This window comes from Gallinula chloropus, assembly GCF_964237585.1.
Source record: "Gallinula chloropus genome assembly, chromosome: 29".
In the NCBI taxonomy this organism is placed as follows: Eukaryota; Metazoa; Chordata; class Aves; order Gruiformes; family Rallidae; genus Gallinula; species Gallinula chloropus.
Window position 1 is genome coordinate 4,931,496 of NC_140114.1, and position 17,909 is coordinate 4,949,404.

The 17,909-nt window shown below is 47.6% G+C and overlaps 1 protein-coding gene across 1 annotated transcript; it reads left to right on the forward strand.

Annotated features, from left to right (window-relative positions):
• Positions 1–4,230: 4,230 nt before the first annotated feature.
• On the forward strand, positions 4,231–5,154 carry LOC311202186 (olfactory receptor 14C36-like; the record flags this gene model as incomplete). The annotated part of the gene is made up of 1 exon (XM_084276724.1): positions 4,231–5,154. One exon carries the CDS (start codon positions 4,231–4,233, stop codon positions 5,152–5,154), a length of 924 nt encoding a protein of 307 aa, XP_084132850.1.
• Positions 5,155–17,909: the final 12,755 nt, after the last annotated feature.

The following is a 17,909-nucleotide window of genomic DNA, read 5'->3' on the forward strand; positions in this document are numbered from 1 at the left end:
TGGTTTCCTCTCATTCCCTCACATTATCCCTGCTGCCTGGAGATTTTCCTCCTGGCAGATGTTTCCCTGTCAGGTGGCTTTTCCCTGTCATCTCTCACAGACCCCATCACAAGCTCTGTGGACTCACCTTGGCCCTACACAAACACGTCAGGTTTCAGGGCACTGGCAGTGCACAAGTTCTTGTTGACATGTGGAAAAAATCCAGTCAGAACAACCCTGATGAATCCTGTAATGGTGATGTGGGTTCTGTCCATGGGAAGAGGAGTGGCTGAAGGCGCTTTAGGAGGCTCTTGGTAGAGTCAGTGATCACTCAAAGTGATGGTTCAAGAGTCTCACAGACGTGTTCATACTGGAGAACTCCTTTTACATATCTCCCCTCCCATTGTTCAAGAGTAGGAAATGGAAAAGTCAGAGGCAGGAAATCTCCTTGTCTTTATCCTGCCTTGACCTTCCCCTTGAAGCACCTCCTCAAAAATGTCCTTGGGTGATCTGGAGGTGTGAACAGTTCTCACCCACGCAGTGCCCCCTGAACAGCAAAGACTCTGTTCTTCTGAAGATCAGTCCATCCACCCACAGCCTCTCCCCCAGTGCTGTAGCAGGTTCTCCAGGAAGCTTACCCTGCAGGCATCAGAGTCCTTTCCCCACCACACAGCCCCCAGTGGCACAGGAAACCTGATGAGGACAGCCCTGACCCCCCTGGGGATACACCCAGCTTCACACTCCTGCAGCCTTTCCCAGGAGAAGGAAAAGGTCATGGCTTTGGTCCCTCTAATAGCGAAGCAGAAATTCCTTCATCCAGAGCATGTCCTTCTCCTCTACACCAACTGCTGGATGTGCCAGCTCTGGGACATCCCTTCAGGATACTCTTGTTTATTGCCCTACAGCCAGAGACATAGCATGTCCACAGCCATGAAGATTTCTCTGTGAGCTCTGGGCATCCTCCCATCCAGATTGCCTTTATCCCCTCTCTGTCTGCCTTGGAGTCTGCAGGCAGTGCCCTCAGCCCCGCTGTGCTTGGCAGAGGAGCTGCTCTTGGCAGAGCTGTGTCTCTTCAGCACTGCCTGCTTGTCAGGAGCTCCCTCAGAGAGGAGTCTAGGTGCGCCTAGACTGTGCTGTCTATTTGGAGCAATGGATAACAACTAGTGGAACTTGGATAAACTCAAAACATGGTGTAGTTTTGTAGTAGTAGTAGTTCAGCCCCAAACAGTGGCTGGGCACCACACAGGAGAAACAGACAGACCCTCCTTGTGTCACTGCCTGACTCTCCCGTTGATGAATCAGTTTCTGAATGGGGACCAGGGATTCTCTGTTGTATTGTCACATGTGCACCATCATGGAAGCAGTTTGTACCTGTGTGATGTGATTGGCATGGAATACCCCCTTTGGCCAGTTTGGGTCACCTGTCCTGGCTGCATCCCCTCGTTTCTCATTAGTAGGGAAATGTGAACAACTGCAAAAGTCCTTGATTACTTGGCAACAACTGGAAACATCAGGGTGCTCTCAGCACTGCTCTCATCCTAATTCCTAAACACAGCATTCTATCCACTGTAAGAAAAGAAATTAACTCCATCCCAACCGAAACCAAGTGCTGGCAGGGGCTGGCTCCAACGTGGGTCACAGCAGCTCCTGTCTGTCTCCACCTGCTCCATCCAGCGTGGGGCCTCTCCACAGGCTGCAGGTGGGGTCTGGGCTTTTTCCATGGGCTGCGGTGGGACACCCGCTCCACCATGGGTTTCTCCCCAGGCTGCAGGGGCATCTTTCACTCTGGCACATTGGGCACATCCTCCCCCCTCTTCCCGGCCTTGGTGTCTGCACAGCTCATTACATCTTCTCACTCCCTTCTCTGGTGGAAAAAGGCAGCTGCTTTGTTTATGTTTTCCGAAATGTGATTCCCAGAGGCGCTGTGACCATCACTGATGGGCTTGGCCTTGGTCAGCAGGGACTCTGCCCTTGAATCAACCAATGTTTGCTCTGCAGGGCCTGCAGAGAACTTCTAGCTGCTTCTTGCAGGAGCCATCTCTGCAGCCCCCATCCCCTCCCAGCACCCAGCTACACCAGACTGCAACAATAACTGACCTTTCTATGTATCTGAATAAAACTGTTCTGGGAGAGAATCTCCTCTGAAAGCTGACCCCCTTCACACGCTGCTTGGCCGTAGCAGGCAGCTGAGGAGAGAGATTTCATGGTTATTAAACTGTGTCATGTTGAACTGCTGTTTGTGGTCAGAGAAATCTGTCTGTGCCTGTGAGCACAGATGATGCCAGGAAAAGTGTTGGGAGTCCCAGGAGGCCAGTGAGGGAACTGCTGGTCTTGAGGAAGAGCAAGGTTCTGCGTGCAGGGTTGGATCTCAAGGGACTGATTTTCCTGCCTGTCCAGACCTCCTTAGCAGACCCATATCCATCCCAGAATGCTGCTGTCACTTCTTCTATCAACTGAGCCATGACAGAAAATACCTGTGACTGGAAAAAGTCCTCCATGGGAAATTCCTTTGAAACCTGTATCACTAAGGACCCAACTATAATCCAAGTAGTAGGAGGAGTTTTGAGCTCTTCAATGAAACTGAGTTGAAGAGCCATGCTTGTAAGGGCTTTCTGGATGTTAATGAGCCCCATGGTGTCTTTTGTTCTGAATCCCCAGACTTCAGATACCAAGATGAGAGTGAAGAAAACTCTCAAGAAGTTCAAGTCAGGAGTAATGCCCAAAGTACCTTGAAGCACTAACAGGCCCCACTGGGAGCCATTCCTGACAAAGCCTCCCCATGGGCTCGTTAGAGCAGACAACTGGAGGCCATGAGGACAAACACAGGCACAGTGCAGGCAGCTCTGATGCTGAGGACACCGTGGCTTGGTCTAATGAAGCAGCAATGCCAGTGCTGACCCCCAGCCCCTGGGCAGGGATATCCTGAGAATGTCAGAGATGAGATCATGGAACAATCCCTATGAAGCCTGAGACACCAGAAGGGAGTCTAGAAAAACTGGTCTTCTCTTGATGACCTGGGCCAGGCTCCTGGGATGGAGCGAGCTCATGGCAACCCGGCAGCACTGCAGAGAGACAGCTCTGCCCAGGAGCAGCTCCTCTGCCAAGCACACAGGGCTGGGGACACTGCCTGTGGGCACCGAGGTGAGACCTGTGAGGCTGAGAGAGCTGACGGATGCTGAGAGCTCACTGGAGGAGAAATCTGCACAGCCTCTGCCTGGTATGTCTGTGGGTGCAGGGCAATGCAGGTTCTGTTCCTGGAGGGATCTCCTAAAGCTGGAACATGGGACAGTGTGTGGGGTCTATCAGGAGGACAGGTTCTCCATAGGACCAGAAGGTGCTGCCTGGAAGGGATGCCCTTCTGCCCCATCAGAGGGACAGGGCAGGACAGCTGTCTTCTCCTGGGCATGGCTGCAGTTGCACTGTGGAAAGAAGCAGTGGATGTAAAGTCTGACGCATGGAAATATGGTGCAGGGTCCTTGTCCCAGAGAGAAGAAACCTCCGAGTGCCTGTCCTTCCAGCCTTCTGGGGAATGTTTCTTGCTGTTTCCCCTCCTGTTCTTGTTGCCTTTCTCCCACCGTTTACTGGGGCTCTGGGCAATTCCATTGGTGGGGTTGGCACTGAGCTGACCCTCACTTCAGAACCCCCATCTGTAGGACTGAGGACTTCACAGGGGCTCCAGCTGGGCTGCAGCTGCCTCCCACAATGGCACCGCTCTCCCAAGGACTCTTGTGCCCCAGAGAGGAGCCCCATGCAGAAGACAATGCCACTCATTGCCTCTATGTGGGCTGGTGTAATTAGCCCTGTGTGTCCCTAAATGGAATTGGGGATGTAACATCCTCATTGGGTAGGATGAGACCGCAGGAGGGCTTTGGAGCTCTGCCCTGCGAGACTGGATTCCTCAGCTCTCTGAGGGGTCCATTTTCTTCTACAGGGAACAGCAGGGTGTTATCAGAGAGCATCCAGCACAGGGATGCTGAGACCAGGGCTGATGGACAGAGCAGCTCTCCCCACTCTGCACTCAGGGGAAGGTTTCACTGGCACTGCAGCAGCAAACCCAGGGAGACCCCACCTCTCTTAGCAGTGAGCACAGAGCAGATATCTCTAAAAGGGACCTGCCAAAACTCTTCCTGAATACAGAGTCAATCTCAGTGTATTCCCTAAGAATTGGAACAGTTTTTCCTCAAAGTCACGTTCCCTAAATTCTCACTGCCTTTTCATCCTCTGACAGGACTCCACACTTGACAGCAGCAGATGCCCAACAGCAGCTCCATCAGCCAGTTCCTCCTCCTGCCCTTTGCAGACACATGGGAGCTGCAGCTCCTGCACTTCTGGCTCTTCCTGGGCATCTACCTGGCTGCTCTCCTGGGCAATGGCCTCATCATCATCACCATAGCCTGTGACCACCACCTCCACACCCCCATGTACTTCTTCCTCCTCAACCTCGCTGTTACTGACCTTGGTTGCATCTCAACCACAATCCCAAAATCTTTGACCAATTTCCTTTGGGGCACCAGGGCCATTTCCTACAAAGGATGTGGGGCTCAAATATTTTTCTTTGTATTTTTCATCATCACAGAGCTCTGTCTTCTCACTGTCATGGCCTATGACCGCTACGTTGCCATCTGCCACCCCCTGCACTACGGGACCCTCCTGGGCAGCAGAGCTTGTGTCCACATGGCAGCAGCTGCCTGGGGCAGTGGGTTTCTCCATGCTGTGCTACACACAGACATTACATTTTCCCTTCCTCTCTGCCATGGCAATGCCCTTGACCAGTTCTTCTGTGAAATCCCCCAGATCCTCAAGCTCTCCTGCTCAGATGCCTACCTCAGGGAAACTGGACTCATTGTTGTCGATATCTGTTTAGATTTTGGGTGTTTTGTGTTCATTGTGGTGTCCTATGTGCAGATCTTCAGGGCTGTGCTGAGGATCCCCTCGCAGCAGGGACGGCACAAAGCATTTTCCACCTGCCTCCCTCACCTGGCTGTGGTCTCCTTGTTTGTCAGCACTTCCTTCTTTGCCTACCTGAAGCCCCCCAACATCTCCTCCCTATTTGTGGACCTGGTATTGTCATTTCTTTACTCAGTTTTTCCACCAGCAGTGAACCCCCTCATCTACAGCATGAGGAACCAGGACCTTAAGGATGCCATGTGGAAACTGATGACAGGATGTTTCTAATCAGCAATAAACTTCTTATCTTCCGCATAGCATTAGCCATGTGACTCATGTTAGGTCCTGTTTCTAGTTACAGACTGGGTATTTAATGGGATGTACGTTCATGTCATTCTTAGTGTAGCATCTCTTGGTCTTCTGTGACCCAGACAGTGTTTAACGATGAGCTGTGCTCTCTTTACATCATATCTGCCTGCAAAGGTCCAAAATTTTTCTTTTTTTCTTTTTTTTTCCTTGCATTTACTTATAATTTACAGTCTTCATCAGCTGAATCACTTGACTCACTGGGAATTTTCAGGAAGTGTACCGATGGTATCAGAATAAATACTTACTTTCACTGTGTCTACATTACTTCTAGTCTGTCTGTTTCATGTCCAGATCTCTTTAGGATACCAATATCTGTTGCAGAATGCTGGTGTTACTTCTTCTATCAACTGAGCCATGACAGGAAATACCCATGGCTGGGTATTGTGAAATTCCTTTGAAATCTTCATCGCTAAGTACCTAAATAAATCCAAGTAGTTGTAGATGTCTTGGGTTTTTTCATGAAAATGACTTGAAGAGCCATGCTTGTAAGGGCATTCTGCTGTTAGTGAGCCCCATGGTGTGCTTTCTACTGAGTCCAAGACCTCAGACACCAAGAGTAGAATGAAGAAACCTCTCAAGAATTTAAGTCAGCACTAATGCCAAAGCACCTTGGTGCATTTATGGGCCCTACTGGGAGCCATTACTGACAAAGCCTCACCATGGGCTCATTAGAGCAGAGAACTGGAGGCCATGAGGACAAACACAGGCAAAGCACAGGCAGCTCTGATGCTGACGACACCCTGGCTTAGTCTGATGATGTAGAAATGCCAAGCGCTGACCCCCAGCCCCTGGCCCTCATCTGTGTCATCTTCTTTGGGTCTGTGACACCTAGGGAAGGTCAGGGTAGGACACCTGTGGCCTCCCCTGCGGTCAGTGCAATGAGGCAGGGATGCTCCATGGCCGTGAGGACAATGTGCCTCCCCTGAGACTTTTGTGTCAGGGACATCAGCCATAGCCAAAGAGACAAAGATCAATCAAGCCCTTTCACTGTGGCTGCACTTGGAACACTTGACTTCAGTTACTGGGATCAGGATCTCCTAGTTCAGGCAGGCTTGCTTTCTTCTGGATCCTCGGCTTTATCCACTTGGCTGGTACCCACTTGATTCCTGTATCTGTAATGACACAGGCAGATCTCCTTCCCCAAGTTAGTACCTGTAGCTTTATGTCTTCCTCACACCTGACACTGACTTTCTTTGATCCCTTCCAAACCTCCTTTTAAACCTACTGCAAGTGGAGATACCAAACTGTCCTCTGGCAGACTTAAATCATCCAAAACATGCCGAGCTTTGTTTAACGAATCAGCTGGAGACATGTCCTTCTCTCCCCCCTTTTGTTTGTGAAGCAAACACTTGAGAGTTTGATTCATACATTTCACCATGGCCTGGCCTGTGGGTGAATGTGGTGTCCCTGTGACATGGGTAATATCCCATAACTGGAAGAAGGTTTGTGTTGCCTGTGCTCTATATCCTGGGCAGTTGTTGGCTTTGATTTCACGGGGTACCCCAAGTGCTGCTATGGCAGAGCGCACATGGCATTGGACATGTTTACTAGATCCCCCTTTGTGCAGTAGCCCCACACTGCCAGAGAAAAGGGATCTAGACAAACATGGACATACTTTTGCCCACCATATTCTGGGAGGTGTGTAACGTCCATTTACCAGACTTCTAATGGGCCTGTGCCACAAGGACTGATGCCAGGGGCAAGGCCACTGGTGAACTGCTGACAGGCCAGGCACGACTGTACAAGCCCTTTAGCCTCAGCAACCAACAGGTGGTGGTGTGGTTGAAGCACCTTGGCAGATTGATGAAAGGATTCATGTGATCTCCGAGCCTGTGCACAGCGCTCTGCTGAGGGAGCAGCCCACGCTGGTGCTCCCAGCCTGTCTGCTCTCTGATTGCCTTCTGCCAGACCCTGAGTTAGTCCCGTGTGGCTGTGAATGTGGGTAATAAAGTACTGATGCTGTCGATTAGACAGGAGGAGCCAGAATTCCTTCACCAACCTGTACAATCTCTGGTCTGAAACCCCTTTCAATAGTGCCTGTTCCATTCGGGTCACTATTCCCACAGTAAATCACAGACTAGATGAACCGGTTCGGCTTTCCACTTGTCAAACACTTTTACAACTGCCTGCAACTCCAACTGCTGAGCTGAGGCTTGGGCTCCTTTTAATATAAAATCCACCATTTCCCATTCTCTTGCCATGTCATTGCAGCCTTCTGAGTTCTACCTCCCACATCAGTAAATACTGTAATACCCCGAACAGGACGCCCAGACAACAAGGGCTTTTCTTCTATTTGGCAGTTATGTAGTACTGTAAAGATTCTATGTGGTGGGTAATGCACTTTCACTTTCCCTGCATAGTCTAATAAAGCTATTTGCAGGGCAGTGCTGTTCCCCAAGGCCCAAGTTAAATACTCTGAAATGCAGGTTCTGGTTTTGGCTGCATTGGCAAGAACGCCCATTCTAACAACCTTAAGGGGTCTTTGTCATTAGTCCACTGCATTATAATAGCAAGCACATGCTCTGTTTGATTAATGACTGTGACTCCTCTGTCCCAGTCAGAATTCCATCAATGGGTATATGTAGTTTTGATTTTGTTACTAATAATTTCCAGGGCCTTTTTAGCTTCTTCTGACAGGATGCTGGGTGCTCCTGCACCATCTCCTCCCTTTAGCAATGCCACTAAAGATTTCAATTCCCTATTTGTAATGCCACACAATAGTCTAACCCAGTTAATATCTTCGAGCAGCTTTTGAACATCATTGAACGTGCTGATCTCAGCTCAGATCTCAATCTTTTGGGGTGTTACAGTACTTTTATCAAGCTGCCACCCCAGATATTTACACACTGACTTCTTTTGAATTTTCTCTGGAGCAATCTGTAACCCCTTGCTTTTCAAATGCACTGTTAACTCATGAATCAAACTTTCAAAGTTCAAGTTTTTTCCCACAATCAGTATATCATCCATGTCATGATAAAAGATTAGATCAAGATGCACTTTTCATACTGGAGCAAGTGCCCAAGCTACATAAGTCTGGCACATAGCTGGTGACTTTTTCATGCCTTGGGGGAGCACTACCCAATGATACCTTTCCATGGGTTCATTTTTTTTTATAGTAGGGACTGAAAAAGCGATTTTTTCATAATCATCAGGGTGTAAAGGAATAGTGAAAAAACAATCTTTTAAATCAATTATTAAAACGTCCCAATTTTTAGGTATCATGTTTGAAGATGGCAGACCGGGTTGCAAAGCTCCCCTATCTTCTATTACTTCATTGACTTTTCTTAAATCATGCAACACGCGCCATCTACCGTCCTTTTTGGGAATGGCAAAAATAGGCAAGTTCCACGGACTTCTGGAAGGCTGGATATGTCACTTAGTCAGTTGCTCCTGTATTAAATCCTGTGGGTGGGCAAGCTTTTCTTGAGTAAGCGGCCATTGATCGACCCAAATGACGGTTTCTGTTTTCCAGGTTAGTTTTAAAGGGGGTTGCCCACTTTCAATGGCTGCCATCAAAAATCCTTTTGCTTAGTAACCAGCCTTGCTCCTAGTTGGCCAAGCACATCCCTCCCCAACAGACTGTCCTGGTTTCATCGAGGATGGAGTTAATTTCTTTTCTAGCAGCAGATGGAATGCCATGTTTGGGAGTTAGGGTGAAAGCAGTGCTGAGAGCACCGTGATGTTTCTAGTTGTTGCCAAGCAATCAAGGACTTTTCCAGTTGCAATCAAGGACTTTTCCAGTTGTTCATATTTCCCTCCTAATAAGAAGGCAGGGGACACAGCCAGGACAGGTAACCCAAACTGGCCAAAGAGAGTATTCCATGCCAATTACGTCATGCTCAGTATAAAGAGGAACTGGGGGGAGGAGGAGTGGGCGGCTCCAGGACGCGCAGTTTTGGGGGACGGTCTGGTTCTGGGACAGCTCTGGGCTGCACAGCCTGAGTTGTGTGGTTTGGTGAGAAACTGCATTGTGTATCACCAGGTTCATATATTTTGTGCTCTGAAGTCCTGTTAGCATTGTTATACTTTATCTTTCTGCTATTCTAGTTAACTCTCCTTATCCCAACCTGTGGGGTTTTGGTTTCTTGGTTTTGGGGATTTTTTCCCTTTCCCTTCCCTTCACCCCCTTCCCCCCTCTTCCTTTAAAAGAACAAGTGATTTTGTGGTGCTGAGCTCTCAGCTGGGACAAAACCACAACAGTCCTGTTGGGTGCCCAACGTGGGGCACAAAGAGTTGGGATAATGGTAGATCTGACCCAAATACATTTATGATAAAGCTGTGATAAGCACTGTTATTTAAGCAGTCTCTGGTCATTATGCTGTGGTATTTATTCACATGACTGTGGTCATGGTTGTGGTACTCAAACCACTGTTTGCTGCATGCACTCCTGGCAGGGTTCTTAGCCATCTCGGGGCTGGGGCTCTTGTACTTCACTTTAGTGCAGTTTATGATATCAGTCTATGATATGGTAACATCAATGACCATGAGCTTAAGCTGGTATTTGTATGGGGTTTTGCTGTCCTGTCCATTCCTCGGACAGGGAGGGATTACTAACAGCAGCCAGTATGCAGGGGGCACAGAGGGGAATAACTACACTGATTTCTTTCCCTTTGGGCTAAATACAACAGCTCTTATAACAGTTTTTGAAATTTTTCAATATCCCTGGGATACTCAAAGTAGCATTGTGCTATCACTAGGTTTGTTGCAGATGGTCCAAGTTTTGTTATGCATTAAGCAAAGGTTTAAGATTACCACTCAGGAATTTTCCCTGAGGCTGGATCTTCAGGAATGGCAGGGCATGTGGCAGTATATGGGCAAGTACCTAGGCACTTTCTCACACCCAATGGTTTGGAACTTCACTCCTGAAAAGCTACAGGACTCTGATAAAATGACTGCATATCTGAAAAAAATTGCTGTAGTTTTTCCAAAGACGCTCTCTTACTGCCCTGTGCTGGGCCCTGGCCACTGAACACTGCTTGATAGCAGGCAGCACTGTCAGGGGGAAGGGAAGGAAAACAGACTGGCAGATACTGTAGCTGCTGCAACTCCCACAACAGACATTGCTGATGATTCAAAAAACTAACCCACACCAGTGTCTGTTGCTCCCATACAAAAGAGGAAACACACAAAGAAATCAGTTCGCGTAGTGACAGATGATGATGATGATGATGATGATGATGATGATGATGATTGATGATGATGAACTGGGGCCATCTCGAGCATGTCAGGATGAGGCATCACCAGAGGTTGTCACACGATCCCTGACCCTGAGTGAGCTGCCTGAGGTTCGGAAAGATTTCAGCCGCCACCCAAGTGAGCACATCATCACTTGGCTGCTCCGATGCTGGGATCACGGGGCCAGTAGTCTGGAATTAGATGGCAGGGAGGCCAAGCAGTTGGGATCCCTAGCTAGGGAAGGAGGCATTGACAAGGCAATTGGGAAAAAGCCGGAAATCCTCAGCCTCTGGAGGCGACTACTGTCAAGTGTGAAGAAAAGGGATCCCATAAAGGAATATATTATGTCAGACACCCAAGTGTAACACCACAGAGGCAGCTGTCCAGCACCTGAGAGAACTAACTGTACAGGAGCTGATTTATTATCATCTGGAGAGCTCACAGTTACCCGCTGATCCTGATGAAGTCCAATGTACACCAGCCATAGGGCATAAGGTTGTACAAAATGCACCATCAGGGCACACCAATTCACTGTCAGTAATGGACTGGGGTGATGCAGAAAGCACCAGGGCAGACTCGAGGTCGACCACTGGGGTTTTGGAGTCAGAGCTACAAAGGATCTGAGGCCACTTACACTCCAACAGAAAAAGAAATACTGGCAGCATATGAAGGGGTGTGAGCCGCTTCAGAAGTGTTTGGAACTGAAGCCCAGCTCCTCCTGGCACCCCAACTGCCGGTGATGGGCTGGATGTTCAAAGGGAAGGTCCCTTTTACACACCATGCCACTGATGCTACGTGGAGCCAAGTGGGTTGCACTGATTACACAGCGGGCTTGCATAGGAAACCCCAATCACCCAAGAATCATGGAAGTGATCACAGACTGTCCAGAAGGCAAACATTTTGGGATGTCACTGGAGGATGAGGAGGTAACACATGCTGAAGAAGCCCCACCTTAGAACAAACTGCCAGAGAATAAGAAGCCATATGCCCTGTTCACTGATGGGCCCTGTCGCATTGTGGGAAAGCATCGAAGATGGAAAGCTGCTGTATGGAGTCCTACAAGACGAGTAGCAGAAGCCACTGAAGGAAAAGGTGAATCAAGCCAGTTCACTGAGGTGAAGGCCATTCAGTTAGCCCTGGACATTACTGAGAGAGAAAAGTGGCCAATGCTCTACCTTTATACTGATTCATAGATGGTAGCCAATGCCCTGTGGGGTTGGTTGCAGCAGTGGAAAAAGAACAACAGGCAGCGTAGAGGCAAACCCATATGGGCTGCTGAATTATGGCAAGATATTGCTGCCCGGTTAGAGAAGCTCGTTGTAAAGGTACGTCATGTTGATGCCCATGTGCCTAAGAGTCGGGCCATGGAGGAACATCAAAACAACCATCAGGTAGATAAGGCTGCTAGGATTGAAGTGGCTCAGGTAGATCTAGACTGGCAACGTAAAGGTGAATTATTCCTAGCTCGATGGGCTCATGATTCCTCAGGTCATCAAGGGAGAGATGCAACATATAGATGGGCTCGAGATCGAGGGGTGGACTTAACCATGGATGCTATTGCACAAGTTAACCATGAGTGTGAGACGTGTGCCGCAATCAAGCAAGCGAAGCGGTTGAAGCCCCTTTGGTATGGAGGACGGTGGATGAAATATAAATATGGGGAGGCCTGGCAGATTGATTACATCACCCTCCCACGAACACGCCATGGCAAGCGTTATGTGCTTACGATGGTGGAGGCAACCACTGGCTGGCTAGAAACATGTCCCATACCCCATGCCACTGCCCGGAATACAATCCTGGGCCTGGAAAGGCAAGTCCTATGGCGACACGGCACCCCAGAAGAATTGAGTCCTGCCCAGTCAAAATTTCCACGCACTGTAGAAGGAGACAGAGTTCCAGTGGTGCATATGAAGAGTATATTAGGGAAGATGGTTTGGGTCATCCCTGCTTCAGGCAAAGCTAAACCAATGTCTGGTATTGTTTTTGCTCAAGGACCTGGTTGTACTTGGTGGGTAATGCAGAAGGATGGAGAAGTTCGATGTGTACCTCAAAGGGATTTGATTTTAGGTGAGAATAGCCAATATAATTAATAAGGTAGAAATTGTATTATAGTAATTACTAAATAACCCATTACTGTACATTCATTATTGCTACTATTGCTGTATGTTGTTGCATGTTGTACCAATGGAGTTACAGCCGGAGTCATACAAGTCAATGAAGGAAGAGTGCCACGATGACGGGACCAAGACCTGGTGTTCCAAGAACTTTTTCCTCCTTCCCTTTGAAAATGAACATCTTTGATTCACAGACTGTGAACATGGACCATGTCAGGTGTATCGGTCGAGAGCCCGAGATGCAGCATGCAACAATCCAACGGTGCATACTGACACCATGAGAGACTGTTACGACGAATGAAGCCTGAAAATCATCATGGACTAAATGTTCATTCACTCAACAAACTCAGAGGAATGGTCCATGGACTAAGGGAATAATACCTGTATGCATGTGTGCGTATACATGGGTACATATATATATTTGTGCCTGAAACAAGGTTGTACCCAAAATAAATGGTTGGATCTGGTCATGACGTAAATGGTATGGAATAAAGGGTGGATAATGTCCTGGTTTTGGTCAGGATGGAGTTAATTTCATTTGTAGCAGCGGATGGAATGCTGTGTTTGAGAGTAAAAATGGGAGTAGTGCTGATAACACCCTGATGTTTCTAGTTGCTGTCAGACAGTCAAGGACTTTCTCAGCTCTTCATGAGAAAGTAGGGGCGAAGCCAGGACAGGTGACCCAACTGCCCAAAGAGAGTATTCCACGCCAGTTACGTCCTGCCCAGGATATTGGGGGGCTGATGGGAGGAAGGCCTAAGGCGGCTCCGGGACGCGCTGTTCTTGGGGAATGGTCGGGTTCTGGGACGACTCTGGGTGGCACGGCCTGAGCTGTGGGTTTGGTGAGAAACTGCATTGGGTATCAACAGCTTCATAGATTTTTGCTCTAAAGTCCTGTCAGCATTGTTATATTGTATCTTTCTGTTATCTTAGTAAACTGTCCTTATCCCAACCCACGGGCCTCTTAATTTCTTGGTTTTGGGGTTATTTGCCCCTTCCTCTTCTTTTTCCCTTCCCTTCCCTTCCCTCCCCCCCCCCCCCCCCCCTTCCCTTTTCCCTGCTTTTTTTCCTTTAAGGAGCAGGCAGCTGTGTGGATCTTGGCTCTCAGCCGGGGTGAAACCACGACACTACTGTAGAAAGAAGAAATGAAACTGCATATTGAGAACAGGAGCCAATACCAGGGTGGCAAGAAAGAAGAGAGTATATTAGAAAGCAATGGAAATCCCCAGGGAGCAGAGCCGACTACGAAAAACTGTTGAATTATCAATTCCCTCCTATAGGCAGAGTTAAAAATGTTGGGTGGTGCAGATATGATGAGCCTGTAAAACAAAACGTATCCCAAATAACTGTGGAATGGGAATGTGGGCAGACTGAACGAACTTCCAAAAACGAAGGAGAATGCACCAAAATTTGGTCCATGAACATACTTCTAAGGTTTCAATATATGGCAAAGATCCCATCGTGTTTTAGGTGGGATGGGTTGGAATTTACAGTAGATCCCACAGTAACAGATAAAAGTGCCAGTACATGAGCAAAGGAGAAAATAGTCCCCTGGTGGCAATGTGAGCAGAGATATAATTGTAGTGCAGTAATTCAAGCAATCCAACCTGAACCCCCCATTGGCAGCAGCTTTAAAATGTGGCTGTTTATGTCGAGGACTGAAAAGCACTTTAAATGTAACAACCTATTGGAAAGTTAGCTGCTGGAGCTTGATTCCAAGTCCTGCATATTTAATTTGGGCAACAAGTGATGGTACTTGGACATCTCATCTACCAATAGGTGGAAAACTCAAACAAATTACTTTGGGACAACCCACATTATGCCCGATTTGGAAAAAATCTCCCTCTAAAGGAGGTCAAGAAAAATTACATTTGCTACAAGTGAAAAGATCAATGTTAGATGAAGATGATTGGAATGAGCCAGAAGCTGGAGTAAAAGTTGGTTGGGCACTAGAATCTCTTCTAAATCCCATGGCATCATACAGAAATAGGGCATGGTTATACCGATTGACTGGACAAGTCAAACATCTGGCCAATGTAACATGTAAGGATTCACACAAATAAATGTACAGTTACAAGCCACATCAGGAATGGCCATACAGAGTAGACTGGCACTAGATATGCTGTTGTTGAAGGAACATGGAGTATGTGGATTTTTGAGAGACAAAATAGATCATTGTTGTATACACATCCCAAATGTAGCTGAAGATGTAGAACATGACCGGGAATTGTTAGGTAAAATTGAAAGAGAAACACATAAAATAAAAGATGTGTCAGAAAGTTGGATAGATAAAATTTTTAAAGTCTTGGGGCTGAATCTGAGTTCTGGGGTAAAGTCATTAACTGAAACTTTATTCATTTTAACTGTGACATTCTTTGTGCTTGGTTTGGCGTATTATTGTTTGAAAAGTGAATTAGGTCAAAAACCAGCATGGAATCAAAACAAGTATAAAAGTACTATGGAGACAAATGATGAACAAATGGAGAATCCACCACCATCTGACAATTTGGCTTTTGATAATTCAACTGTGTGAAAAATAAGGTGTGAAAGTATTGAGAATGATCATCAATACTTTGAAAGGGGGGAAATGTTATAAATTAAACAATTGATTTTGATTCAGTCTAAGATATGATTTTGATTGTAAGAAAAAATAATAGTTATGAGAATATACAGCGTGTTCAGACTTTTAGGAACAAGATGTTGTGTGCCCTTAGCACTATGGAAAATCGGTATGGACTCTGCATTAAAACAGTGGGTACTGGTTATGGACCTTGAGCTAAAACAACAGATGCCAGAAGAAACTGGCTATGGCTACGAAAGATCAGCTGGAGATGAAATGAGCAAGCACAAGGATGGGGTTCACTCGCGGACACAGTGAGGAAGACGATCGACGGCCACCAGAGGACCCCGCTCAACATAACTATGCATGTGGGGAGGACATTATGTGTGATAATGATTTCCAGGAAATACCATGAATATGTTAATCATTACCCTCGCCTCTATGTATTTAAAACAATCAGCACAGCTAACCAATGATTTTTATAGAATAAGAATACAGATAAAGTGAAGCAATCAAAAGCCAATCATTGGAAAGGTCAAGCTAAGAAGTGAGCATGATGGGCAATGATTTTTGCTAAGAATTGAATAAATGTGTTGTGCTTTGTACCTTTGGGTGAACAGGTCTTTGGTGGAGCCATCCCCCGTGTTCCCCAGCGCTGGAATAAAAAGAAATGCCTGCTTCTCTGCTCTGTGTAGATGGTTCTTCACAATTGTGACCACTAACAAAAGCAGGACACCTGCTCAGCAGCTCAGATCCACACAGGTCGATGGGTCAGGGTGAGAGCACTGAGGGAGCTGGCAGAAGTGCTCCCCAAGCCACTTTCCCTTATTTACCAGCAGTCCTGGCTGACCAGGGTGGTTCCACCAGACTGGAAACTGGCAAATGTGACAGAAAGAAAGACCAGAAGGAGGATTAAGGGAACTACAGGCCTGTCAGCCTGACCTCAGTGCTGGGGAAGGGGATGGAACTAATCATCTTGAGTACCATCATGCAGCACATGCAGGACACTCAGGGGTGAGGCCGTGTAAGCATGGCTTTAGGAAAGGCAGATTGTGCTTGAGGAAGCTGATCTCCCTCTATGACAAGGTGACCTACTTAGTGGAGGAGGGGAAGGCTGTCGATGTGATCTACATGGACTTCAGTGAAGCCTTTATCACTGTTTGCCACAGCATCCTGCAGGAGAAACAAGCCACTCATGGATTAGATGGGTATACTCTTTGCTGGGTTAGAAGCTGGCTGAAGGCCAGAGAGTTGTTGTGAACGGAGCTGAATCCAGCTGGTGGCAGGTCACCCTGCTGTAAGGCAGAAAGGCTCTGCAGAGAGACCTGGACAGACTGGATCCATGGGCAGAGGCCAGTTTTAAGGAGTTCAACAAGGCCAGGTGCACTTTGGTCACAGTCCCCCCAGGCAATGCTACAGGCCTGTGGCAGAGAGGCTGGAGAGCTGCCTGGAGGAAAAGGATCTGGGGATGTTAGTGGACAGGCAGATGAACATGAGCCAGCACTGTGCCCAGGTGGCCAAGAATGTCAACAGCATCCTGGCCTGGATCAGGAGTATTGTGACTAGCAGGAGTAGGGCAGTTATAGTTCTGTTGTCCTCAGCTCTGGTGAGGCTTCACCTCGAGTACCGTGTCCAGTTTTGGGCCCCTCAGTGCAAGAAGGACGTTGAGATGCTGGGCCGTGTCCAGAGAAGGGCGACAAATCTCTAGAAGTATTGGAGCACAAGTCCTATGGGGATCAGCTGAGGGAACTGGGGCTTTTTAGTGTTAAGAAAAGGAGGCTGAGCAGAGACCTTATCGCTCTCTACAACTACCTGCAAGGAGGGTGTAGGGTGTTGGGGTCCAGTTTCTTATCTCAATAGACAGGGATGGGATAAGAAAAAATGGTGTCAGATTGCACCATGGGAGATTTTGGTTAGATATAAGGAAAAATTTCTTTACTGAATGGGTATTCAAGTGTTGGAAGAGGCTGCCCAGGGAAGTGGTGGACTCACCATCCCTAGAGGTATTTAAAAGGTGTGTAGATGTTGTGCTTGAAGACATGGTCTAGAGGTGGACTAGACAAGGTTAGGCTGTGGTTGTGGACTCGACTATGTTAAAGATCTCTACCAACATAAGTGGTTCTATGATTCTATGGTAGACTTCCAGGAAATTCTGGTTCTGTCACGGGGGGAAAGCATTGCCATTTCAGACAAGTAGACAAGTGATTCAGCCAATGAAAATGTTCTAATAATTTTTTTAGAAATATCAGGAGAAAAGTAAAGAAAAAACTGTGCACCCTTCCAGGCACACATGATGCAAAGAGAGCACAGCTCGACATCACAAAGTGGCTGCGTCACAAAAGACCAGGGGGTACTACATTAGGAATGGGATGAACATCCACCATGTCATTACAGCACAGAGAAAACAGAAGGAAACAAACCCTTCAAAATACAGCTGATCCTAACGTGAGTTACATGGCCAGTGACAGCAGAAACAGATGAGCAGTTCGTCACTGCTTAGAAAGATCCAGTCCCCAGTTTCCACAGGGCATCCTTGAGCTCCTGGTTCCTCAAGCTGTAGATGAGGGGGTTCACTGCTGGTGGAAACACTGAGTAAAGAAATGACACTACAAGGTCCAGAAATAGGGAGGAGATGGAGGGGGGCTTCAGGTAGGCAAAAAGAACAGTGCTGAGAAACAGGGAGACCACGGCCAGGTGAGGGAGGCAGGTGGAAAATGCTTTGTGCCGTCCCTGCTGCGAGGGGATCCTCAGCACAGCCCTGAAGATCTGCACATAGGACACCACAATGAACACAAAACAGCCAAAATCTAAACAAGCACTGACCA